This window comes from Lissotriton helveticus, chromosome 4_1 (genome assembly GCF_964261635.1).
Source record: "Lissotriton helveticus chromosome 4_1, aLisHel1.1, whole genome shotgun sequence".
In the NCBI taxonomy this organism is placed as follows: domain Eukaryota; kingdom Metazoa; phylum Chordata; class Amphibia; order Caudata; family Salamandridae; genus Lissotriton; species Lissotriton helveticus.
The window spans coordinates 1684451811-1684477838 of NC_136063.1; the positions used below are offsets into that span (position 1 = coordinate 1684451811).

The 26028-nt window shown below is 50.4% G+C and overlaps 1 protein-coding gene and 1 pseudogene across 2 annotated transcripts in view; both read left to right on the forward strand.

Moving 5' to 3' along the window:
- Positions 1-343: 343 nt before the first annotated feature.
- LOC144828202 (heterogeneous nuclear ribonucleoprotein H-like) lies at positions 344-13162 on the forward strand (annotated as a pseudogene).
- Positions 13163-19453: 6291 nt separating this feature from the next.
- Positions 19454-26028, forward strand: part of AIFM1 (apoptosis inducing factor mitochondria associated 1) — a 216433-nt gene continuing 209858 nt past the window's right edge. Inside the window, exon 1 of one of the 2 annotated variants that reach the window (XM_078688364.1) lies at positions 19454-19620. In XM_078688364.1, the coding sequence (XP_078544490.1) occupies positions 19536-19620 (85 nt within the window). In that variant the 5' untranslated portion in view covers positions 19454-19535. The remainder of the gene's footprint in view (positions 19621-26028) is intronic. The other variant, XM_078688363.1, reaches the window with a different exon arrangement.

The following is a 26028-nucleotide window of genomic DNA, read 5'->3' on the forward strand; positions in this document are numbered from 1 at the left end:
CCTGCTCTTGAGTTGGTATGTATAAAAAGAACAATTGATGGACCGATGCAGAAAAATGTCATACATTCATCCCAGTACAGAGATTTGGGCCTAAATCCATCGCTTTTTTGCTCACCATTCCATTCCAGTTTTGACCCAGCCATATGCAAATCAGTCTTGACCCTGTGCCTCATGAGAACAGTCCAGCCGGAACTGCCAGTCCAGGTCCTCTCTGGACTGGAAACAAGCATCCTAAGACCAGTTTTGGGGTTTCACCTCTAATCAGCCAGTATAGCTTGATTCCATCATCTCTTTGTGTTTGCCTTGAGTTGATATGGCCCGAGTTGCAGCTGACGATTGGACGATGTCGAAGGTTGGAGCACCATCAGCTTATCTACGGAAGCAAGAGTTGAAAGGTAAGCCTGTGACTTAGGCAAGTGGGGGGACTGTGGAGACTGGAAAGGCTGCATCTTCTCAAGCTGATCAGTCACATGGGTTGCATTTGACCCCAAACCTTGTTTCGCCTTCGTGAAGAGTGGATATTTCATAACTTCTTTTAAGGGAACAGTCTCTAGTTTCGCAATAGAATCGCCTAAATCTTGCATTAAGTTCTTAGTAGGCATAGATGCTATAAATTCTGTGTTGCTCTCGCTCTGCTCAGGACTTGAAATGATTGCTTCCGTGCCCCCTCCATGAAATGATGGTCCTCACTAATATTTATGCCTTCTTCGCGGTCTCCTAGCTCGCTAGAGAGATAAAAAAGTGTTTGAGCTGGCACAGTGCGAATTGCTCGTGCTGTGGCTTGCCCCACTCTTTTCTTAGTCCGTTGGTTGGGGGCGGGGATCTCAAAATGAGTGGTTGCAGTGACCGAGAGCTTGGAGTGACTTCGCATTTGTATTACTCAGCCCAAACCCCACTAACTAAGTTCCTCAAGGACCCTTTATGCTGAGACACTTACTGTTTAAATCTCTGTTAAAGGATTTTTTTCTCGGTCTTTGTTACCCCACATAAGCAGGCCAGAATTGACTTATTTTGCCCCCTCGGTTGCTGCCGCTGTAGGCCTGATGATGCCTGTTTCCACATACCACTTTCTTTAGGGTTAGGGTGCTTGTATATCTGTATCCTCCCTGAAAACGCGGCCATTTCGACGACCACCCTGTTAGACGGGGACCCTGAGGGTCGGCCGGATACTGCGGGAGAGATCCCCGAGGGGGACCGTCTCCGGCGATTGTACAGACAAGTTACCTCCCTCCCCACAAACAGGCACCACACCAGGTCGAGTTCAATACTTTATATAAGGTTCGTAAGGCAAGGATATCAGCGATACAGGATATCTCGGACCCGGGGGTCCTCTCACTTCTAGTCTCTGTAGGAAAAAGGGGGTAGCGGGACAGTCTGGGTACCGGATCGGTACAGGTAGTGGTAAGAGGCGAGCTCACAATCCTCGAGCTGGAGTGTCTGTGGATCGGGCCGCGGCAGCGCCAGCAGGCCAAGATGATAGTCTCATAAGGCAGAGGGCCGCGGCAGCGCCAGCAGGCCGAGTCGATGGTTTCACGAGGCAGAGGGCCGCGGCAGCGCCAGCAGGCCAAGACGATGGTTTCACGAGGCAGAGGGCCGCGGCAGCGCCAGCAGGCCAAGACGATGGTTTCACGAGGCAGAGGGCCGCGGCAGCGCCAGCAGGCCAAGACGATGGTTTCACGAGGCAGAGGGCCGCGGCAGCGCCAGCAGGCCAAGACGATGGTTTCACGAGGCAGAGGGCCGCGGCAGCGCCAGCAGGCCAGTCACAGATGAGTTCTTCTCGGGTCTCTCGACTCCAGGATACAACTGGCTTCCTGGTCTGGCCCTGCCCCAGTTATAGGTCTGGTCCCCTTTGATGTCCGGACCCTCGCGCCTGGGGGGGCCGGGAGGTCCGGGATGAGGGAGTCCAGACACCCAGCAGGGGGGTGGAGCCAGCGCCCAGGGCGGCCTGGGGTGATCGACACCTGGCGGAGGAGAGCCGTTGACGATTCTCTTCTCCCATTGACTCGCCAAGTGGTCACTCTGCCTCCTGGGGGGAGGTTGGTGCCTCGATGTCGGGCCCGGCCGGGCCCAGGGTGAGGGTCGAGTTGAGGCCACGCGGCCTCGTGCTGCAGTGCCCCAAGATGGCGGCTGGGCCGAGGCCGTGGTGTGGATGGTGACCCGGCCAGCTGGGTCCGGAGCTGGTGTCTTGTGGGTGAGGGATTGCAGTGTACTTCGGGTGGTCGTCGGGGACTCTGGCTGGGGATGCAGGGGGAGCCAGGGTCCAGGTCCCATTGCGGGGAGGGGGGCAGCCCGACCATGCGGCCTGTCCAACATGCGTCCCCCCCAGCTGAAGGCGGGGAGAGTCAGCCATCTTCCTGGGGACTCTCCTCGCTGAGGCGGAAAAAGCGTGACAGGCCGTCGGCGTTGGCGTGGTCCTGGCCTGGACGATGTTCTACCGTGAAGTCCATCCCCTGCAGGGAGATGGACCATCGCAACAGCTTCGGGTTCTCCCCCCGCATTTGCATCAGCCATTGCAGGGGTCGGTGGTCTGTTTGCACCCGGAAGTGGGTGCCGAAGAGGTAGGGCCGGAGCTTCTTGAGTGCCCAGACTACGGCGAAGGCCTCCCTCTCAATGGTGCTCCAGCGCTGTTCTCGGGGCAGCAGGCGTCTGCTGATGTAGGCCACTGGTTGGTCGACCCCTTCAGCGTTGAGTTGGGAGAGGACGGCCCCCACACCATGATCGGAGGCGTCCGTCTGCACAATGAATTCCCGGCTGTAGTCGGGAGCCTGGAGCACGGGGGCCGTGCACATGGCGGCCTTCAGTCTCTCGAAGGCCGATTGGCAGTCCGGGGTCCAGTTGACGGTTTTGGGGCCCTTCTTGGAGGTGAGCTCTGTGAGGGGCCCCATGATGCTGCCATAGTCCTTCACGAACCGCCGGTAGTATCCGGTGAGCCCCAGGAAGGCCCGGACCTCCGTTTGGGTCGTAGGGGGTCACCAGGCCTGGATGGCAGCAATCTTGAGTTGGAGAGGGGCCACCAGCCCGCTTCCCACTTGGTGTCCCAGGTAGGTCACGGACCCTTGGCCAACCTGGCACTTGCTGGCCTTGATGGTGAGCCCGGCTTGCTGGAGGGCGTGTAGAACCTCGCGGAGGTGGTCGGTCCACTGGTGGCTGTACACAGCAATGTCGTCCAGGTAGGCGGCGCTGAAGTCTTCCAGGCCCGCCAGTACCTGGTTTACCAGCCGTTGGAACGTTGCCGGGGCGTTTTTCATGCCGAAGGGCATTACTTTAAAGTGGTAGTGCCCGTCCGGGGTAGAGAAGGCGGAACGTTCTTGGGCCCTAGGGGTGAGGGCGATCTGCCAGTAGCCCGCTGTTAGGTCGAAGATGCTCAGGTAGCGGGCGGCCCCCATCCGGTCAATTAGCTCATCTGCCCGGGGGATGGGATGAGCGTCGGTCCTGGTAACTGCATTCAGCCCCCGATAGTCCACGCAGAACCGGAGCTCAGGGGCAACGCCCGGGGCGGCTGCTTTGGGAACCAGGACGACTGGGCTCGCCCAGGGGCTGTCTGAGGGTTCGATCACTCCCAGGGTCAGCATTTTGGACACCTCGGTCTGGATGCAGTTGCGCACCCGATCGGGTACGCGGTACGCCCGGTGTCGAATAGGAGGGCTGTCCCCGGTGTCCACATCGTGAAGGCACCAGGGGGTGACTCCGGGGGTGAGGGAGAACAGGGAGGCGAACCGCCTCAGGAGCGTTTGGCAGTCTTGGCGTTGCTCCGGGGACAGGGCCTCGGAGAGCTGGACCCCTTCCACTGAGCCATCCCGTTCGAGGACCCTCAGTAAGTCCGGAAGGGGTTCGGAGTCTTCTTCTGTCCCATTATCGGTAGCCATCAGGAGGCTGAGTTCGGATCGCACAAAATGGGGTTTGAGCCTGTTGGCATGGAGGACCCGTAGGGGGTTCCGGGCAGTCTCCATGTCGATTAAATAGGTGACGGGCCCCTTGCGTTCGATCACCTTGAAGGGCCCGGACCATCTGTCTTGGAGTGCACAGGGTTCAACCGGGGACATCACCCAGACCTGTTGTCCTGGTTCGAACTCAATGGAGGACGTGTGCTGATCGTACCACCTCTTCATGTCCTCCTGACTGGCCTCGAGATTGGCTTTGGCGGTGTCTCGGAACCGCCGGGTCTGGTTGCGGAGAGCCAGGAGGTACCTGTAGATGTCCGGGGGAGTTTTCTGGGGGGGCTGCTCCCAACCTTCCTTGACTAGGCTGAGGGGGCCCCGGACGGGGTGCCCGTACAGGAGTTCAAAGGGGCTGAAACCGAGGGATTTCTGCGGGACCTCCCGATAGGCAAACAGGAGGCATGGAAGTAGCACGTCCCACTGGCGTCGAAGGGGTTCTTCTAGGCCCATAATCATTCCTTTGAGGGTGCGGTTGAACCTCTCAACCAGTCCGTTTCCTTGCGGGTGATAGGGGGTCGTGAATTTGTAGGTGACCCCGCATTGTTGCCAGAGAGACTTCATATATTTGGAGATAAAGTTCGTGCCCCTGTCACTGACGACCTCCCGGGGGAACCCCACCCGGGAGAAGATCCCCATCAGAGCTCGGCCCACCACGGGGGCCGTCACAGTCCGAAGAGGGATGGCCTCGGGGTAGCGGGTGGCGTGGTCTACTAGGACCAGGATGAACCGGTGTCCTTGGGCTGTTCGAGGGTCGAGGGGCCCCACGATGTCTATTCCCACTCGTTCAAACGGGGTGGTGACGACCGGAAAGGGTTGTAAAGGTGCTTTGATTTTTCGGCCACTTTTTCCGCTGGCCTGGCAGGTGGGGCAGGCCTTGCAGTGGTTGGTGACATCCTTTCGCATTTGGGGCCAGAAAAAATGGGTCACCAGGCGGTCGTAGGTTTTATCCTGTCCCAGGTGTCCGGCAAGGGGGACATCGTGGGCTAAGTTCAGGAGGAAGTCTCGGAAGCGAAGGGGCACCACCAGCACCCGACTGGCTCCTAGTTCTGCAATTTTCTGCTCGCTGTAGAGCAGGTCTTGGTCCCAGTAGATCCAGTGGGCCCCCGAGGTATCCCCTGTGCCCTGGGCCAGGGCTTGCTGCCGGAGTCCTTCGAGAGAGGGACAGGTTTTCTGTTCGGCCCGGAATTGTTCCTGAGTGGGGCCTCCCTCCTGACGCCATTGTGCCAGGTCAGGGACGTCCCGAAGCTGGTCGGATCCTTCTTCTGTTTGGGTCGAGGGACTGGCTTCTGGGGCGGCCTCCTCTGGGATGAGCGTGGGAGGAGGTTCCGGCCACTCGGGCTCTTCTAGACTGGGGACCGCGCGGCCGGTCATGGACCGGGTCGTGACGCAGACCCATTCGGGGAGGCCGAGCATCCCCAGGTGTTCCCTCCGTTCGACAGCTGCCCAGGGAGAGCTTTCGAGGTCGTTTCCTAGGAGGCAATCCACGGGGGCATCATCGCGGACAGTCACCTTTAACATCCCCGTTACTCCTCCCCACTCGAAGGGGACGCAAGCCATGTGGCACAGGCTTTCGGAATTGTCTGCTGAGCGGACAGGGCAGAGAATGTTCGGCAGGATTTGGTCTGGAGTGACGAGATGGCGTCGGACCGCCGTTACACTGGCCCCGGTGTCGCGGAGGGCTCCCGCCCGGCGGCCATTAATGTTGACCCATTGACTGTACTTCTGCGTGTTGGCGGGAAGGGGGGCCCGCGGAATCATCTCTCTCTCCCCTAAGCAGGCCAGTGCCATGGCGGCGGGAGCCCATTCAGAGGGGTCGGTCTCGTACTCTTCTTGGTCTTCCGGGACTAGTTCTTCCCCTAGGGCGGCCGCTGCGACCTGGCGGGGGGTAGTGTTCGGATTCTTTGGGCAGTTGGGATCACTGGCGTAGTGGCCGGGTCGCAGGCATCTGTGGCACATAACGTGGGTCCGAAAACCGGCCCGGATGGCAGGGCTTCCTCGGCCGACCGGGGTCGAGGGGCTCCTGGGGGGTGACGAGGGGCCGGGGTCTCTCCCCCGACTCTGGCCTCCTCCTCCTCCTCGGGGGCGATGGGGCCCTGGGTACAGTCTGGATGATTCGCTGGGTCCGTTCCGGCCAACTCGGGTGCTTTCCCACCGGTCGGCTTCGGCGGCGAGTTGTCGAGGTTCGGTTAGCTTACTGTCCAAGAGGTGTTGGCGGAGCTCCACGAAGCAGTTGTTCGACAGGTGCTCCCATACGATAAGGTCAAAGAGTTGTTCGTAGGTGGTCACTTTGTTGCCCTTGATCCACCCCTCGAAGGCTCGGCTAAAGAAGTTCACGTACTCCACCCAGGTTGTACCCGGAATCCGTTTGCAGTCGCGGAACCGTTGGCGGTACATCTCAGGTGTGAGCCCGTATCGAGTGAGGAGGGCGGCCTTCATGTGGTCGTAGGATGTCATCAGCTGGTCCGGGAGTTGCAGCAGGGCGTCCCGCCCTTCGTTGACAAACCTCCCCCATAATCCGGCTCCCCAGTCGCTTCGGGGAATCCGGTGGGAGGTCATTGCCACCTCATAGGCTTTAAACCACTGCTGTATATCATCGTTCTTGTGGTACTCCCGGATGACATCTTTGGGGATGTGAACCTTGGGCTCGGTAGAGGCAGGCAGGGTCGGTCGTTCGGGGAGCCCGAGGTCTTTATTCTGTTTCTGGATCTCCAGTTCTTTGAGATTGCGCTCATGTTCGTACGCTAGTTTCTTTTCCTCTAGCTCTCTCTGTTTTTGCTTCTCTTCTCGCTCCTCTCGGAGCCGTAAGTGTTCCAGAGTTATTTTTTTTTCCGCCAGCTTGAGTTCCCCATCTAAGCGAAGTCGGGCTAGTTCTAACTCGTGGAGTCTGCTTTTTTCTCTTTCTCGGATCTCTTCCAGGGAGAGACCCGCTCTTCTTTCTTCAGTCGGTGCGGGGCTCGTCTCGGTTGTTTGTGTTCGGGGTACGGCCGTACCCGTTTCTGCCCAAGCTTCTAGGGCTCGTTTGAAGTCTTCCTTTGTGCTCAGACCTGTGGTTGGGAGACCAAGTTCTATGCAATATTGCTTCAGTTCTCGGTGGTTGTAGTCTTCCAATTTTTCCATCTGGAATTTCTCCGTTGTTCCGCTCTCTGTTGTCATGGTGGTCGTGTGCCGTGGGTCGAGTGACTTTCTGTACGATTATGCGTAGGTTCGGATCCCGTCGCTGGCCACCAATGTTAGACGGGGACCCTGAGGGTCGGCCGGATACTGCGGGAGAGATCCCCGAGGGGGACCGTCTCCGGCGATTGTACAGACAAGTTACCTCCCTCCCCACAAACAGGCACCACACCAGGTCGAGTTCAATACTTTATATAAGGTTCGTAAGGCAAGGATATCAGCGATACAGGATATCTCGGACCCGGGGGTCCTCTCACTTCTAGTCTCTGTAGGAAAAAGGGGGTAGCGGGACAGTCTGGGTACCGGATCGGTACAGGTAGTGGTAAGAGGCGAGCTCACAATCCTCGAGCTGGAGTGTCTGTGGATCGGGCCGCGGCAGCGCCAGCAGGCCAAGATGATAGTCTCATAAGGCAGAGGGCCGCGGCAGCGCCAGCAGGCCGAGTCGATGGTTTCACGAGGCAGAGTGCCGCGGCAGCGCCAGCAGGCCAAGACGATGGTTTCACGAGGCAGAGGGCCGCGGCAGCGCCAGCAGGCCAAGACGATGGTTTCACGAGGCAGAGGGCCGCGGCAGCGCCAGCAGGCCAAGACGATGGTTTCACGAGGCAGAGGGCCGCGGCAGCGCCAGCAGGCCAAGACGATGGTTTCACGAGGCAGAGGGCCGCGGCAGCGCCAGCAGGCCAAGACGATGGTTTCACGAGGCAGAGGGCCGCGGCAGCGCCAGCAGGCCAGTCACAGATGAGTTCTTCTCGGGTCTCTCGACTCCAGGATACAACTGGCTTCCTGGTCTGGCCCTGCCCCAGTTATAGGTCTGGTCCCCTTTGATGTCCGGACCCTCGCGCCTGGGGGGGCCGGGAGGTCCGGGATGAGGGAGTCCAGACACCCAGCAGGGGGGTGGAGCCAGCGCCCAGGGCGGCCTGGGGTGATCGACACCTGGCGGAGGAGAGCCGTTGACGATTCTCTTCTCCCATTGACTCGCCAAGTGGTCACTCTGCCTCCTGGGGGGAGGTTGGTGCCTCGATGTCGGGCCCGGCCGGGCCCAGGGTGAGGGTCGAGTTGAGGCCACGCGGCCTCGTGCTGCAGTGCCCCAAGATGGCGGCTGGGCCGAGGCCGTGGTGTGGATGGTGACCCGGCCAGCTGGGTCCGGAGCTGGTGTCTTGTGGGTGAGGGATTGCAGTGTACTTCGGGTGGTCGTCGGGGACTCTGGCTGGGGATGCAGGGGGAGCCAGGGTCCAGGTCCCATTGCGGGGAGGGGGGCAGCCCGACCATGCGGCCTGTCCAACACACCCCATCAGTTGTTTTTTTCTTTAATTGATACTGTATTGGTGCTGCCACTCCTGGTATTTACACATGTTTAAGACCTACTGTGCTGTAGTTGTATGACTGTCCTGTGACAGTAATAGGTATGCCCTTCTTCAAGACGATGACTCTTTTGTAAGTTATAAATGTAAAATGCATATACGAATAATCATTCTTTCCTCTAATGAGAAGATCCCCAGTGGCTTGCCCAAAGGCAGTCTTACAATAGATTTCTGTGATGAAATTAATCAAAAAAGAAGACTTCAGGGTGTGTGTCCTGCTCACAGTAACTACTTCTACTCCTGAGAAGGGCAGTAACCTTTCTAGTTTCAAGTACTCCCAGTCAGGCAGAGATATTTTTTTTCAAAATGCATTACAGTAGTAGCACATTTTTTGAAAGGCAGGCATCTTCTGCCTTTTTTATCTAAATAATTGACTTATTGATGGTAACATTTTTACAGGGTACCTTGAATTTATTAATATTGGAGGGTGGAACTACCGGACAGTGTAGGGCAGTTTTCACACATTCTGTATACCAAAACCAGCATTTCCTCGACAAACTCATATTCCTTTCTTTAGAAAACAGCTGTGAGAAGCATTATGAATATGGCTTCCAATTTTCAATGAAAACTGATAAAACACCACAAATGGGAATATTTGCTTTACAATTGAAGCTGGAAAAAAAATATCTTCCTACACTTTAACATCCTTTGTTGTCAAGTGGTGTAAGTACAGTCGCTACTTCTAAGCGCTTTCTGTGTTGGATGCTCCCGCTATGACCTGCTCAGGCAATGATTAGCCAGTTATGACAAGGTATCCATCCATAACGTCCCTGAACTCCCAGGACCTACTTCTACTCTTATTTTGGGCACAAGATCACCACATATGGACTCCACACACTGTTCCCTGCATGAGACGGTTTAGTGGAAATCATGTTCAAAGCTAAACTTTGAGAAGTATCTCAGTCCAAGGCAAGCAGCAACACCATGATGTCCTCCTCCTTCGCAGAGGTTTTTTAGGTCGAGGACCGTAGGCTGCGCTTGCGCAGTCTCGGTCAGAGATTTAATGATTCCTAGTACGGGGGCTTGAACCCGCCCCTCTTCTCCATTGGCTGGCCTCGTAAATGCTGGCCAGCCATTGGAGGAGAGGGGCGCCACTCCCTTTAAGCCCCGTCTTTTCGGGATTCGGGGGCGTGTTTTTTAGGTTCTTTCTATCTGTGACGTCTTCAGTCACTCAAACCTAAAAACACGCCCCCGATTCCGAAAGTGTCGGAGCTTTGCGGCAGCCATTTCTGCCCGACCGCCGCCGTCCTGTCTGCTGTTCTAACAGAGCGCCGCGTACGCCTCTCATCCAATGAGTGCGAGCCTTCTAGAGCGTTTGCCCAATGGCGGCGCACATTGTTTCCACGGATACTGGCTTGTTTCCCTTGTTATCAAGCCTCTCTCTCACCCTAAAAACGCCTTTCTCCTCGTTTCCTTGCTCCGCGCTGCCCTCCCTGTCTACCCATCCACTGGCACTGATGTGCTCCGTCTCTCGGAGTTACACCCTTCCTCTCTCCTTTAAAGGATTGGGTTGCTACTTGTATATTTTATGGCGATTAAAGATGTATATTACACATCTGTGGCTGAACTGAGTTCATTGCCAAATGCCAGCTTATTTAAGTTAGTCTTATTTCTGCTTTTGAACTTTAGATATGGAACTGTTGTGGGTGTGTCTTAGGTACATTGAAATTTTCAAGAGCAGTCGAGCAGAAGTACGCCCTCATTATGACCCCCCCTCGGAAACTCATGGCCATGCAGTGGCCTGGCCCCTATGATAGACCAGGAGCGGAAGAGGATATAGCATGGGCAGAGGAGCTGGTTTTGATCAAATGCGACGTGGAGGCTACGGTGGTGGTATGTTCATTTCAGTTTTTGGTAATCACTCTTATATGCGTATGGCTTTTGTCGACGATATAGTGCCCTCTCTGTGTGGCCACACTGCATGGGTGTAACTGTCGGTGATTTCAGTGGATGCAAGGGCTTGTATTAACCGGACTTGTTAGGGTCTGTGTGCCAGATGGAAGTGCTTTTGTACGAGCTGGGAAGCTGTTGAGGTTAATGGCTCACTCCGATCACGTTTGTATGCTGTTCAATGTTCGCAGGCTATGGAGGATATGAAGATTACAATGGGCACAGTGATGGCGGCTATGGCTTTGGCACGGATAACCAATACGGAAGAGGTATAGAACTTCAGATTTCAAAATGTTGACGAAGACCACAGAATCGGTTATAGGGCTAACTTGGTCCTTTATTTTTAGGGTCGACGGATAATAGCTATGGAGACGGAACTTCAACTTTACAAAGTACAACTGGGCACTGTGTACACATGATGGTTGCCTTACAGAGCTACTGAAACGGACATCTACAATGTAGGTTTAGTCACTTCTGTATGCACTTAATACATACGTGCCTACAATAATTTGAATGTCTAAGTTAAAGAAACAAGGGGATGCCTACAATTTCTAGCAACTTGACTTAATCCACTGGACCAGTTTCGTCGCTACTCAATGGCTCCTTTGCTTTTCAGTTCTTTTCTCCTCTGAACCCAGTCGGAGTACATATTGAAGTTGGGTCCGATGGTAGAGTAACAGGAGAGGCAGATGTCAAGTTTGCTACACACGAGGATGCTGTTGCTGCCCTGTCTAAAGACAAAGCAAATATGCGTAAGTTTTGTTACTTGGTTTTCTATTAAACAGTTGCAACCTGTCCCGGAACGAGTAGGAAAAGTGGTGCAGACTTGTGGATATCTTGCATAATTGGAGTATATCGCTTTTAATAGTGAATGGCCAGCTTTAGGGTCGTCTTTAAGTAACATGGTTTAATTTTTGTGTTCTTTGGGCTCGCTGTACTATGACTACTTTCTCGCAAGCTGCTACTTGATCTCGATCTTCTATTTACCTTTTTATTACTAGAACACAGATACGTCGAACTATTCCTGAATTCTACAGCAGGGGGCACTGGTGGTGCATACAATAGCCAGATGATGGCTGGAGTGGGTATGTTTTAGTACTCAACATGCACGATACGTTAGTACTGTACAGTGTAATGCTTTGCTGCACTTGAAATTCCCCAGTTGCATTCTGCGTGCCTGCATGTTGAGTGGAAAGGTGCTCCAGATGCGGCATGTATCATTGATCTACTGCAGGATGAGACAGTTTGTGGCTGTTCACTGTCCGTGCAAATGCATGCTAAGTGGAAAGGCTTTGTCTTAGCTAGAGGTGTTTAAGTGTGTGTGTGGCTCTGTGTGTGTGTGGCTCTCTGTGTGTGTTTGTGGGTGCAAATGCAATAGGTATCGCATTTGCAAGAGATTAAGCTATTGGCATTGTAAATGACAATGCCATTTATTTATCTGTTTTCAAGACCAACACATAAATAAAAATGTCATTTACAATGCCAATAGATCTAACTTTTGCAAAGGCGAGACCGTGTGTGTGTGTGTGGGTGGCTCTGTGTGTGTGTGGGTGGCTCTGTGTGTGTGTGGGTGTCTGTGTGTGGGTGGCTCTGTGTGTGTGTGTGGGTGGGGCTCTGTGTGTGTGTCTGGGTGGGGCTCTGTGTGTGTGTGTGTATGGGGCTGTGTGTGTGTGTGTGTGTGTGGCTGTGTGTGTGTGGCTGTGTGTGTGTGGCTCTGTGTCCGCGAATACTCTCAACTACTCTCTAATGCTCACCTATTGCCATTGTAAATGACAATACCATTTATTTATGTTTTTTTTAAAAATGAAAAAAAATGTCATGAGCAATGCCAATATCTCTACCTTTAATAATGCCGAGACCATTGCATTGTAAATGCTTCTTTTATCTGAAAGCTTGGGTGTCAGGCTTGTGGTAAGTTCTGTCACTGTGCATATGGATGCCTCCAGAATCAACGTTCCTGCTCTTAGGTTTACATTATAAAGGTTTTAAAAGAATGCCTATACAAAAGGATCAAGGGTCAGGCGAATATCTTCAGTGCCTATGTCAAAACCCAAAAGGGGTTCATGTGCATTTTTGGTAAACTGTGCTGCTTTTATCAAATACATAAACCCAGAAAATGCATGCGTTAGTGTATGAGCTGCAGATCTTTCAACTCAAACATTAAGTGTCAGCCTCTAAGTTATGTTTCTAGTATGTGCTGCAGACAGCATAATTTCAGAAAAAACAAGTGCATTCATGACCGGTTCAAAGCCTATGCATTGACATGGGACAGATCATGATACAACCTCATGATCAACAGCTTGAACTTTCATTCCTACTGCCTCTGAGTCTAAATTAAACGTGGAACTTATGGTGCCAAAACAAGGCTTGACACTTTGTAACATCACCTGCACACGTCACTTTGACCACATTTAATAGAAACCTATCGAGATGTGTTTCTTCTTCCCCACAAGGTGGGAAATCGATCACGCTAGACAAAAACACAAAGGTCATGTGCCTTGTGCAACTCTCACACCTGCTTGGCAGGGACACAATGTCTCCACATTGCTTTCACATAAACGACAACATGTTTGATAAAATCAATATGCTAGCTGGACACACAATGCAATAGACATGGTCTAACAATGTAAAATAAACTTTATTCATGGTGTGAACTACAGATAAATGACCCAAGTCGTCGTGTAGTTTATCTTACTGCCTTTTCTGCTTCTTCACACAGCTGTACAGTTTGCTGTCACCAAAGTACCTATAGCTAATAGTATTCTCATTAATTCCATGACCAGCTTCTCCCCTATGACCAACTAGAGCAGGAATAGGCCCAGATCAGAGTAATAATAATTCATTCATTCATTAGCCTGCTTCTTTCTTGCTGTCTTGAGATAAAGAACAGTGCAGTGTGACACTGCCTTGAGGGGACAGAGCACTAAGAACCCACAATATATATCTCATGTCCTAAGTGGAAACTATTTATTTGGCTGATCTTTGGCATTTGTCTGAATTACAGAGTAGCAGGAAGGTAAGTGCCCGCAATTAACATTTTATCTGCTACAATCAAATCATAGTGAGTTGCAAACACATCATCACCCATGCACATCCTTGACATAGGGTCCAAATGGACTGTGCAAAAGTGGTTTGAGTACTGGGAAATTAAACAGGCAGGGAGGTGACAGTAATAATGAGAAGTTACTTGGAATATCAGATATACGGAAAGGGTACAAAGATGGTAGTAGCAGGAAAGAAGAGAAGGATAATTGACAATATGAATGAATGAGGGAAATAAAAGTAAAATTCCTTTATAAACACTGGAAAAATACCATTCCAGTGATTTTGTTTCAAGGAGTAAAAAAGATTAAACGCTGATAAACATGGATTTTTAGAAATTTTGTAAAAAATGGAAAACACAAGCAGTTCCAGCTGAATCCACAATGAATAGGAACTGTAAACTAGAAAGCCTACTTAAAAAGGATGTGCCCATCATGGAGATTTCATCACACATGACTATCATCTCATGTTTATCGACAAGGCTGGGTTTCTCTCTCCGTCGTCATTGCTACACAATAACTAGCGACTTGTAAAGAGTAGATAGTGTAGACATGTATGCATCAAACCAAACAATACAATGTCTTTCTTGCTAAGTTGGCTTTTTGTAGCCATTAATTCTGCTAGAATAGGCAGTGAAAGGCAATTGTCCTAAGCAAATTTCCTTTACTCGGACTTCTGTAGGGAAAAAGGGATTGTGTGAAAAGTCATACCCCTAGGCCCTCAAGTCACTCTCACCTCCATTTACTCTTACCCACCCCTGAGCCCTTAAGACACCCTCATCTCCTTTACCTTTACCCGTCCCATAGCCCCTCAAGCCACCCTCACTTCCCATTACCTCTACATACCCCATAACCCTCAAGTCTCTCTTAAATCTCTTTACAACTACCCACCCTGGAACCTTCAAGATACCATCACTTCCTTTTACCTCTACCCCTCATATCCCTGGTCCCTTTTACTGCTACCCCCATAATCTTCTAGTAACCCTTGCCTCCCTTCACCTCTACCCACCCCTAGGCCCTCAAGTCACCATCACCTGCTTTTACCTCTACCCATCCCTAAACCCTCAAGTCACCTTTTTTTTAAGTAACCAAAACAGGATGTTATTTGAAAGAAAAAATACTTAACTGCATGGTAAGGGTACACATTCTTACCTGGCTGGTAAAGGTACAAATACTTACCTGCATGGTACTTAGCTGCATGCTATAAGTTGCGTGGTAAAGGCTGTTTCCCCTCGGGTAAGCCACATCCACTCCCCTTTCTTAAACACTCTCCTGCCTTCACCCCAGTACCCGTAAATGTTGTGGGAGCACTTTTGGTTCTTTTATTACCGTCAGAACATTTAGCGGGCAGCTTCGCCTCTTTGACAGTTGCCGCCTGCCCCCCAGGCTCTCCCCCCACAGCCACCTATACTCTAGGTCTTGAATGAGACAACACATGCGCTATTGGTTGTGAAGCATTGGGTTTACTTACAGGAGGCTTAGAGTCTGCACATTGCTTACCATTGCTTGGTTTTATCGTCACTCATTTCCTTGCTTCTTTTTGGTCAGCAAGTGCTGGCTTCACTTCCTCTTCATGTGTTTGTCCCTACCCTGGATCATGCCAGGCCCAAGTATTACCTTCCTTGCCCATTGTCCTTCCACTACTTGTCACTTTTAGAGGTACTTTTTTAGGTCTCAGCCTGCAATGGCTGCGCTTGTGCAGTCTCGCTGGCGAGACTTAATGAGATAGAGAGAACATCACTAGCGAGGTTAAGCCCCGCCCCTCTTCTCCATTGGTTGGCCTCCTAAACGGTGGCCAGCCATTGGAGAAGAGGTCCTAGTGACGTTCTTCTTTCTCGGTCCTTTTCAGATTGGGTTCCTTGCCTTACTGCTGAAGTAAAAGGTTTCTTATCTTCTTTATGGGTCCAGATGGCCCCATAAAGAAGATAAGGAACCTTTTACCCCAGCAGGAAGTCCGGGTGCCCAGTCTGAAAAGGACGGGGCTTAGAGACAAATGGAGAGCGCTTGTTTTAATTTAATTTCACGTCCGCCAATGCTTGTTAGTGATCCGACCCCCAATACCTAGGTTTTGTCTGCCTCCACTGTTGCCTCCTCCCAAGAAAACTCCTGTGGGTTGAATTCATGAGGTTTAGGAGGGCCAAAGTCCTTGCCTTTGCATGTGTTCACGGTTGCACAAGTAACATGTTATAACAAGCCAACTGCACCAGATCAGACCAAACTGGACTGAAGCAGCACATTTTCCTGGGCTCGTCTAGGCTCTCCCTACCCAACCCATACTGCAGGGACCCCCTCCCCTTTCTGTCCAAATAAACCATCCCCTTCGTGGCCAATTGGGGCTTGACAGCTCATGCACACCCTTTTCCCAATCCTAGACAAACATTTCCCCCACCCCTCTTTCACACACCGCTTTGCTCACCTCCCTGCCAGCGCTGGTCTCACCAAGGCTAGATATGATCTCTGAAGCCCCTACCCTGTCCCACAGTGACCCCGCCTCCCCTTCACGAACGTCGCTCTCTCAAACCCTTTCTCCTCGTCTTTAGTGCCATCAACTGCTACAGCGGTCAGTCCAAGAATCTTTTTAGCTTCTTTAGCTTAAAAAAGCAGGCACGAGTCTGCAGAGAACAATCACAGAAACACTAACAGACCCAGTCACACCCTCTCACCCCCTTACACACCCTCACCCTCACCCTTACACACCCTCACCACATCACCCTCCCACCATCACCCTCACACCCACACACCCTCTCACCCTTACACCCGCTCACCCTCACACCCACCCCTTCACTCTCACCCATACCCCTCACCCCCACTCAACCCATACCACCCTCACCATCACTCACCATTACACACCCTCACCCTCACACACTCTCATCCACCCACCCCCTCACCCCCACACACCCTCATCACAACCCTCTCACCCTGACACACCCGCTCACCCTCACACCCTCTCCCACACACCCACCACCCTCACCCTCACAACCTCACGCACCCTCTCACACCATCACTCACCCTAACACCCTCACACACCCTCTCACCCTCATACCCACATCCTCACACCCCCTCACCCTCACACCCCCTCACCCTCACACACCCTCACCCTCACACACCCTCACACCCCCTCACCCTCACACACCCCCGGGGCTCTCTTGGGCATCATCTGTTTGGCTGTCCCCTACACTACCGGCGACTGAGGCTGTTGGCTATCGCTGAATCATTTCTCTTTGTGCATTGGACTGTGTTGCTGGGGTGGCATCTGTTGGTATCTGATACGCTGGTTCTGGCCATTTGGTGGTGCTTCTTCCACGCTTACCCACCGAAGCTGATCTTCCATTGCTCCGACTGTGTTGGCTGGGCAATTTCGCATGATATAAAAGAACAACAGAACACCAAACAACCTATCATTGGATACACATTTAAGAAGAATTGAACTCACTGTGTATCTTTACTACATGATTGTAACAAAGACTTGAGATGTACAATCAGACACTAATGTCAATGATATCAGCGTGTGCACAGCTCTATGATGGTTTTACCGAAGACTAAGAAGTTTGGTTCCAAGCTTCTTAGCACATTTAACCCACACTGAGGACAGTGTGGGATTTAATATAAAAGGCACTCAGAGGGCATCTTAGGGATGTCCCCTAAAAAACAACCAGCCCTCGTGTGGTTCCTGACAGGCTACCAGCCATCTGCCACACTCAGACAGGTTTTCTGGACCCCTGGGTAGAGAGCCCTCCACTCTCTGGGTCCTGAAACAAAGCACATCCTGGGCGCATGTGTGATGCCTCCTCCACCAGAATGGGCAGGTGGGAGAATCGTCGAGAAAACCTGGAGAGGAAAGGAGGTGTGCCCACCTTTGCCAACCCTACCCATCCGGTGGGGGAGACAAAGTGAAGCACACATCTCAGTCCCCTCCATCTTGAAGATGAGGGGACTCCCCCAATCAGGGTGAGGTATATGTGCCCCTACAACTGGAGGGTGACATAAGCAAGGGTGTGGACACCCCAGAGAAGGGACTCATTGGTCCCGACCTGCACACCCCTGTAATGCCTATAAATCTAGTATTTTAAGGGCACCCCTGAACCTTGCTCCTTAAGATTCAATGACCTAAGAAGAAGGACCGAAGAGCCAGGTAGTAGTGGAGAAGATGACGACTAACTTGGCTCCAGCCCTACCAGCCTGTCTCCTCCTCAAGTGACCCTGCTTCAAGAAATCGGTATGGCCCACAGCCAGCAACCTCAAGAACCCCGGAGGACCTGTGCTGTCTTCGACAAAGACTCCTGTCTACCATGGACGCCAGATTTGTCAAGCAAAGAAACCAACACCCTGTATCCGGGTGGATCCGCTGAACCACTCAGCACCTGACACCCACGGTTCGAGGGACTTACCTATCCTGTAAAGTCCCCCATGTGATCCTGATCTCGTCTGCAATCAGTGGCTGACCTCTACAGGACTCCATCTTGACACCTGTAGCCTCTGTTCGAAAGGGTCAACCATGACCAGAACCAGCTGAGAAATCCCGACATGCAAAAGGTATTCCTGCATCCTCCGTCCCCCCCTCCCCCCCCACCGACTTGGGGGAGTCCAGCTGACGCTGCCCAGCTGTCCTCCCAGCTATCCAACTTACCTGCCCAGCCATTGGTTGCCTTCATCCAGCCTCCTGGTCCCAGCCTGAAGCTACTTTCTGAAACAGACAACCTCTATTGAATAGCATTGGGCGACCAACACTGATTTGCACCTGGCCGCCCCTGTGATGCTGGTCATGCAGTTTCGGTGCTTCTTTTCCCCCATCCCATGCTCACTTCAACACTCGTGGCAATTGCTCTAAGACTGCGGGTGCCTACCTGCAAGCTGTGCCTCTTCGAGGTACCCCAGCTTCATTGGATAACATTGGACAGAGTGACCTCTACACCAGGCTGCCCCAGTGCCGCTTGTGGTGCAGTTCCTACCTGGTCTTGAACCTTGCCCTCTGTTGTCCAAAACCCCCGAAACCTGGGGAAGTAAGTAGTGAACTTACCTGCAAACTGTGTAACATTGTTTTCCTCCATAGGATTGCATTGCAGTTCTATCTATTGTATTGAACTGCCTAACCTTATCACGGCAAAAGCATACAACTGTACTGGATTGTCATTTACAGAAACATTCTTAATACTGTAAAACATATAAGTGCATTTACAAACCATTACTGCATTTTTTAACAATATTGTTACTTTTAACACACCATGAAACTACCTGCACTAAGTGATTCTTAGTTCTAGTAATAAAGCAACAAAGTAACAACTTTTTATACAAACCAATTGGTCTGGGTTCAGTCTTTGAGAGTGCAATATAATTTCTTGCCTGAGTGTGTACAATAAATGCTTAACACTAACCTCTGATAAGCCGAACTGCTCAGATCAGCTACCACCAAATTGAGAGTAAGGTATTATATACTTTAACCTCTGCCATACCTCTGGAGACTCCTTGGACACTATACCTCTTTTTGGTATAGTATATGCAAAATATACTGAGTCCTTCTATATCAATTTTTATAAGCATTGGCATAGGGATGGGAACAGTTCGAATAAAGTATAATAAACAGCGTTTTTTGCTACGCAAACTCATACCGAAGGTATCGGGGCGCTTTACATGAACACCCGTTGCACTACACAAGGTCACGTTAATTTTTCTAAGGCACAGGGACTTTAAGGGATCACAGCATGTTACGTCACCGCTGCGACTCGAACCAGCTTCTCGAGTTCCAAAACTCAGCTATTCTGGCAGTAACGCCACATCATCTGTTCAACATGGGAAGCGTCAGGAAAAGTGCAGGCCTGGTCAAAACAGACGGGAGTGGAATATATTCGTTGTCAGCCTTTACTTCTGGTAGTACGGCTGACTTCATGCAATCAATCACCTTCACAGCTGAGCGTTTTAACTTCATGAACATAGAAGACAGACTTTCCTTTCCGTTTTTAGTTACAACCAACCAAGGGCTGAAGCTGGGTGACGCGTCTCGGCTTCTTCCGGGTACTGTATGCATGCCTCCTCCAATCACAGGCTGCGCATGAGGTGACGTCTCCCGTGCGAAGGGCACTGCATGTCCGTGAGTAGCGGCCTCGGGTTTTCAGCGCGCGGATAGCAGTCGAGCCGCCACCATGCTCCAGTGTAGGAACCTACAAAGGCTGCTTGTCCCAGCTCTGCGCGCTCGAAGTCAGTGCTCCAGACACAGGCCCCGCACAGGTGAGAGTAAGACGCATTAATGCCAAATACACTCCGCAAAGTGGAATTGGATTTAGGTGACCCTCAATGAATTGATTGCAGGTCCTGCAGACACATTGTAACAAGGACCTTGCAGTTCTTAAGGTTATTATAGCCGGCTGCTGTACAGGGCCCGTACAGGTGACACGAGAGGCTATTGGTTAGATGGAGCTTGCATTTGACACTGGAAGTAGGGGGGCGGAAGGTGCTGTTGCAGCTCCTCCCATAAATATTTGCTTGAATTCAGAAGGAGAATGAGCAATAAAAGGCATTTCACTAACTTGTCCCTTTTGCTGAGTTCAAGACAGAGACGAAGTTTCGTACAAAAGATTGTGACAAACTATTTAAGATGGGTATTGGTATCTACTTTTCCTAGAATGCAAAGAGGGGATTTTTTTTTTAAGGCCACTTTCAGCCAGCTATGATAGTGGGGGCAAAGTTAAACCTAGGGTAAAATAAAATCCTATATACTTTGTATCCTATCATGCAACGGTATGACATTTGGCGTACATAACCATTGCATGTTTAGTTTACCCATACTGTGTGGAATTTCATGCAACAGGGGAGGCAAAACAGTTTAATTTGCTTATCTGCTACATACTCCCAATTCCCGCTGTGCACAGCCTTCAGACATGCACAGTGCTGCCAAGTACCACGCATCATGGGTTAGACTAACGCTTTTTAGTGCTGGTGTTCGCATCACCCCACTTATGTGCATTAGTGATGCATACTGAGCCCTTAAAACACTGTCGGGATAAAAAGGCACTTCAAAAGCTTCAGCCAGTGTGCTGTGGTTAATCTATGCACTGCCGGCGCTCGGCTCTGCCTTTCGAACAACAAGTTAGGGCTTGGTGATATGATGACATAGACTTCAGTTTAGGATACATTGTATCGGTAGATATACTGCTGGATCTTCAGCATATGTACAGGGTAAATAATCAAATTAACAGGAAGCCCCTAATCCAGTTTTTGTTGGGAGGTCGCACAGAGCAAAGAGGCCTCCATACTGTGCTGATTGGGGGTGCAAGCCTAACACAGTGGTTGACACTGGTCAACACCACAATCAGATCGGCTGGACTGGCAAGTGCACTACCAGCTATTAGTGCTGAGTGAGCAGGCGGAGTGGATTGACGGCAGGCAGTCAGTGTCAGTCCTACTTCTGCGCAGAGTTGCTGGAAACCCTGGGCAGTGCATGGCATTTCTGTGCACATTAAGGAGTCCTGCTGTATCCCTTCTTCGTTTCTTGAGTCGAGCAGTGAAAAAATATATCTCCGCAGATGTCCTGGCGTGCTAGGACCTTTCCAGGTGTAAATGTAAATGTAGTAGTACTTGTATAGCGCACGAATCACCCATGAGGGTATCTCGGCGCTTGTACGCATACCGCTGTGGAACCCTTCCTAGCCTTTCCCTGTGAAGTGTCCACTCCTGGGCATCCTAGCGTTGTTGGGACCGTTGTGGAGATTAAGCAAGCTATTGCCCAGAGTTGCAGCGTGGGACCCATGATTAGAATAGGCACCGAGGCGAGAATTATCAGGTCCGAGGAAATTGAGCCCAAGACCCGCTGAGGCGGGAATTGAACCCTGGTCCCGGGCTAGACCTCTGCATCAGGGTCTGCGGCTCTAACCATTGAGCCACACTTCTCCACAGGTGTGCTGAGCTGCTTTCATTGTGCATAAATAAAATGTTTTCGCAATTAATGGCCCGGGGGAGATTGTGATAATTGGAACAGTTTTCCAGTGGTCCCTGGAGCTCTTCCACAGTGAGTCTCTGGTAAGGAGTTTCCTCAAAGGGCCAGCACCCTCTGACTGCCTGTTTCTCCTGAATGGCACTCGAAATGCACGGCAACAAATTAAGGGAAACATACGTATGCTTTTAAATGTAATATCCAGAGCAAAACGCCACTTGGTAAGGTGGTGGTGTACATGTTCTGGTGAATAATAATCCAATGTAGACTAGGTACACATGCTTCTACTTGATCCAACTGTGCACTCTCTAGTTTTGTATTCCATTTATATGTATGGAAAAGAAAAACTAAATGCATTCTACTGGCTAACCATAAATATCAGCAATCTGAACCCAGTCACTAACTGAGGCCAGAGGGCTTCTGTCATTGTATGTGCTTGCAACTGCTCCCCATATGAGACAAATTTATCTGCAACAACTTTTAAGCACATTTAGGGGCCGATTACCATGCCAGTCGGAAAGCATTCCGACCGACTCTGTTTTGGAATGGTTTCCGACCGACTCTGATTCGGGGCGTCCGACCAACCGATGTTTCCGAACACCGTTCGGTCGGCCTCCCATTGACTTCAGTAGGAGCCTGTGTTCCGATTGAAAACACAGACTCCCATTGAAAAAGGGGGTGGGCACGGAAAACCTTGCACCCTATGGTGCCTGCCACACTGTATGGTTGGAAAGAGGGGTCCCCAATCGAAGCCTCCTGATGAAGGCAGGCCTGCTACAGGCCCTCTAAGTCGGATTCCGATAGCCGATCCGTCTCGAGACAGACCAATTCTGAAAGGTTGTTCGAATCTGACATCGTAATTGCTCCATCAGAAACGCGGCCCGTAGACACGTACGAGTTGACTGCAACCAACTCTGTGTCTCTGAGTGCTGTTCGGACACGAGTCTGAACAGAGTTGGACAGTCTGAACGGTTTCCGACCAGCATAGTCGGTCAGAAATGTCTGAGTCGGTCGGAAGCAAGGCTTCTGAATTGGATTCTGACAAACCCAATGCCGTTATGAGCCTTTCCGACCAACATTGTAATCGGCCCTAGAAAGGACTGATTATTTTTTGTTTGTTTCTTTTTTATCTTTTTGTAGACCTGTTTGGTTTTGGGCGCCAGATTCTATTGCTGATTTCCATGATCTTGTAGCAAACACAAACTAACACAGTTATTGGAAAATACGTCTTCAGTAGGCAAAGTTTTCCTTGCCTGGCCCACTGCCAATGTCCCTGATGGGTAGGTGAGATAGTGTGGGCTGATTTTGTGTGTGTTTCTGGCCTGTTGGGTCTGGTTTACTGAGTTTTACTGTTTCATGATATTATCACAAACCTTGTGTTGCACATACATAAATGCAGTTTTCCATACCTTGAAAAGGGCCTATATATAGGGCGTTTATAAACAAATTACAAACTGTCCTGATTTGCAAATGTGTGCCTCTGTTTGATCTGTCTGATTTACCAACGGGGCCTTTTTATTTTGGAGTTCCTCTCTAGTCTAACTGGCAGATACAGGTGAGGTTCCTGACAACTCAGGAGTGTTCCATTCACAGCAACTTTGATTTGAATACTTCTAAAACACGCAATTGCCGGGCGACGTCTTGGCGCTAAAGTTCGATGCGCTTCAGGTTACTGCTGAAGCGAATTTCTGGCTTAGCAGAGAAAGCCAGGTTTTAACTGCGTTTCTGAAAGACCGAAGTGAAGGTCTACTTTTTATTGTGATAGGGAGGAGGTTCCACATCTTGGCTGTTCTCCACAGAAAGCTTCTTCCTCCCCACCTAGCCAGATTGAACTTAGGTACTTGTAGAAGTTTTGCGTGAGCAGATCTAAGACTTCTTGCTGGTATATACCATTTCCGGTGTGTTCTCAAGAACTGAGGACCTGAGCCATGAAGGGCCTTGTATGCCAGACTCAAATACGTAAACACGATCCTTTTGTCCACCGGTAACCAGTGGAGGACCCTTAGTCTGTTGGAGACTGGTTCGAGTCTCGGGATATCCAACACTAACCTTGCTGCTGCGTTCTAGAGACCCTGAAGTTTAGTTGGATGTTGGGCTTGGATCCCTGCATACAGCGCATTGCCGTAGTTCAATCTGGACAAGGCCAATGCCGTAACTACTGTCTTACGTGAGCCATGGGGAGTAAAAGGGCATATTCTTATAATCATTTTAAATATGTACCAAATGGTTGAGGACAGATTATTTATCTGGGCATTAAAAGTCAATTTCTCATTGAATATGACTCCAAGGTTTTTAACTTTGCCCACTGGGATTGGGCAGTCGCCCAGACTGGCAGGCCACCATTTGGTGGACCAGAAATCCGCATTTGATCAAAGAAGCATACCTCTGTTTTATCCCCATTCAGCTTCAAACAATTAAACTGCATCCATCGATTAACCTGCGACATGCAGTCATTAACACCTTGGCTGCTATGACTTTGACCCTCCTGTGCTGATTGATTGATAATCCCATTGTTCATGACAAGGTCAGCTCGTCATAAGCACAGCTCCAGTGTGCCTCATGACGAGCTGAGCTCGTCATGAGCATGGAAGGGGTTAAAGCGGTCTGCCGTTTCATCCACCTTGCTTGTGACTGACATCACTATTTGGGTGTCATCGGCATACGAGACCGGCAGGAACCCACATTGCCTGATGATCGAGACCAAGGGAGCAACATGAATGTTAAAAAGAGTGGGGCTCAAGGAAGAGCCCTGAGGCACTCCAAACGGCAACCTGAAAGAGTTGCATGCAAATTCTCCAAGTCGAACTGAAAATGTTCTGTCCCTTAAAAAAGATGACATCAACATGAGTGCAGAGTCTTGGACACCCAATTTTTTTTAGACGCGCGAGAATGATCTTGTGATTCACGGTGTCGAATGCAGCCGATAAATCCAATAGGATCAGGACGGCCTTTCCTTCCGCGTCTAGTATACTCCTAAGTCCCTCTGCTGCCATGACCAGAGCTGTCTCCGTTCCATGCTCCTCCCTGAACCCATAATGTGATTGATCCAAGAGTTTTCTAGGTGCTTTAAAATCTGTCAGTTTGTTGAGCAGTTTTTCCAACACCTTTCTGCTTACATAATCTAGCTTTACCCGCTGCTGCAGGATGGAAGCTCCTCTGTCCAGTCCAGGCAAAAGCTTATAAGACATTCGGGTTGGACTGTTCCCATAAGGCACAGGGTCCGACTGATTTGCATATGGCCATGTCTGAACTGGGGTGGTGGAGTGAGCTAAAGAATGATGATGGATTAAACCCAGATCAGTTGACTGGGGGTGAGTGTTTGATTTGCTCAAGCGCTCCGTCCATCATCCCCTTTGGTATCGCTTTGTTCGCCCTAAGTTGGCAGGGCATGCCCAGACGTGGATCCCTTGCTCACTCTGCCACAGGATTCAAGATAGCCTGTCTGATGAGGGTTATGAACCTGAAATCGGTTCCAGGATGCTTGTTTCCCGTCCAGGGAAGACATGGCTTGGCAGTTCGGGCTGGACTGTTCCCATGAGGCACAGGGTCAGACTGATTTGCCTATGGCCATGTCTGAACTGGGGTGGTGGAGTGAGCTAAAGAATGATGATGGATTAAACCCAGATCAGTTGACTTGGGGTGAGTGTTTGATTTGTTCAAGCGTTCTGTCCATCATCCCCTTTAGTATCGCATTATAAGACATTCAAGGCACGTGCTCGTCCCGGCAGACACACTCCCTAGACATTTCTGGTGTACAGTCTAGTCGGGCAAGTCAACTGACTTTCTCTGCACTGAACTTCACTGGTGTATGCAGCATGTGCCTTAACCTACTAGGCTGTCCTTTTAGTTATTATTAGTTTGTTCTTAATTTCATTAAGTTTTGAGACACTCTTGTCTCTATAACATACCTGTTGCTTATTGAATAGTGTTGATCTATGACTGATGTTTTGTCAGGCTAAGCATATTCCTTCACAAGCCCAATCCAAACGTCCTCCTGTTGTGTCCTAATTGCAATGAATGATGGTGCTGCCATTGTTTCCCAAGTACAGTCATTTTAGAAAGAGGCTGTGGGTAACTGGATTTTCATTTTGGTAATTAGGCATTTGTTTCCAGATATTTTTAGAGCTTACCTTGCTGAAAGTGTTGTAATGCATTTATATTTAAGTCTTTCAATGCACTTTATTTCTTGGTTTTACTCAGAACACACTGTGTCACACATGTGGCAGTACAGTGTCATTCATAACAGCATTGAAGTCCTAGAAATGTTACCTATATGTAATCTGAAAGCTTGGTAGTATGCCACGAAGTATTATCTTTTGTATTAAACTGTACCCGTGTCTGTATGTAACCACAGAACTTTATCAAAGTGCTGCCTCTGAAAGACTTGTTTAATATCATGATTGCGCATTTGTTGTACAGTACGATCATGTTACAAGGGCACCAGGTTAGCGCCTTTCCATTTCTGGTGCTTTGCAGCGGTTTTAAGCTCTTCTTAGAATTGTCGTTGCTCAAATGGGTGTATTTTCTGATATTTATGTTTCCCTTGTCTTCATTGCTTGATTTTGCTTTCGAGAAAGTGTCACTCAGTCGTTGAATTTCACTCATAATTGCACTGAAATTATGAAATGTCCCATTTAGGCAATCTGAAACTTTGGCAGCTATGAATGCATAGCACAGGTTGGCTGTAGGGGGTTAGCTTCAGGTCT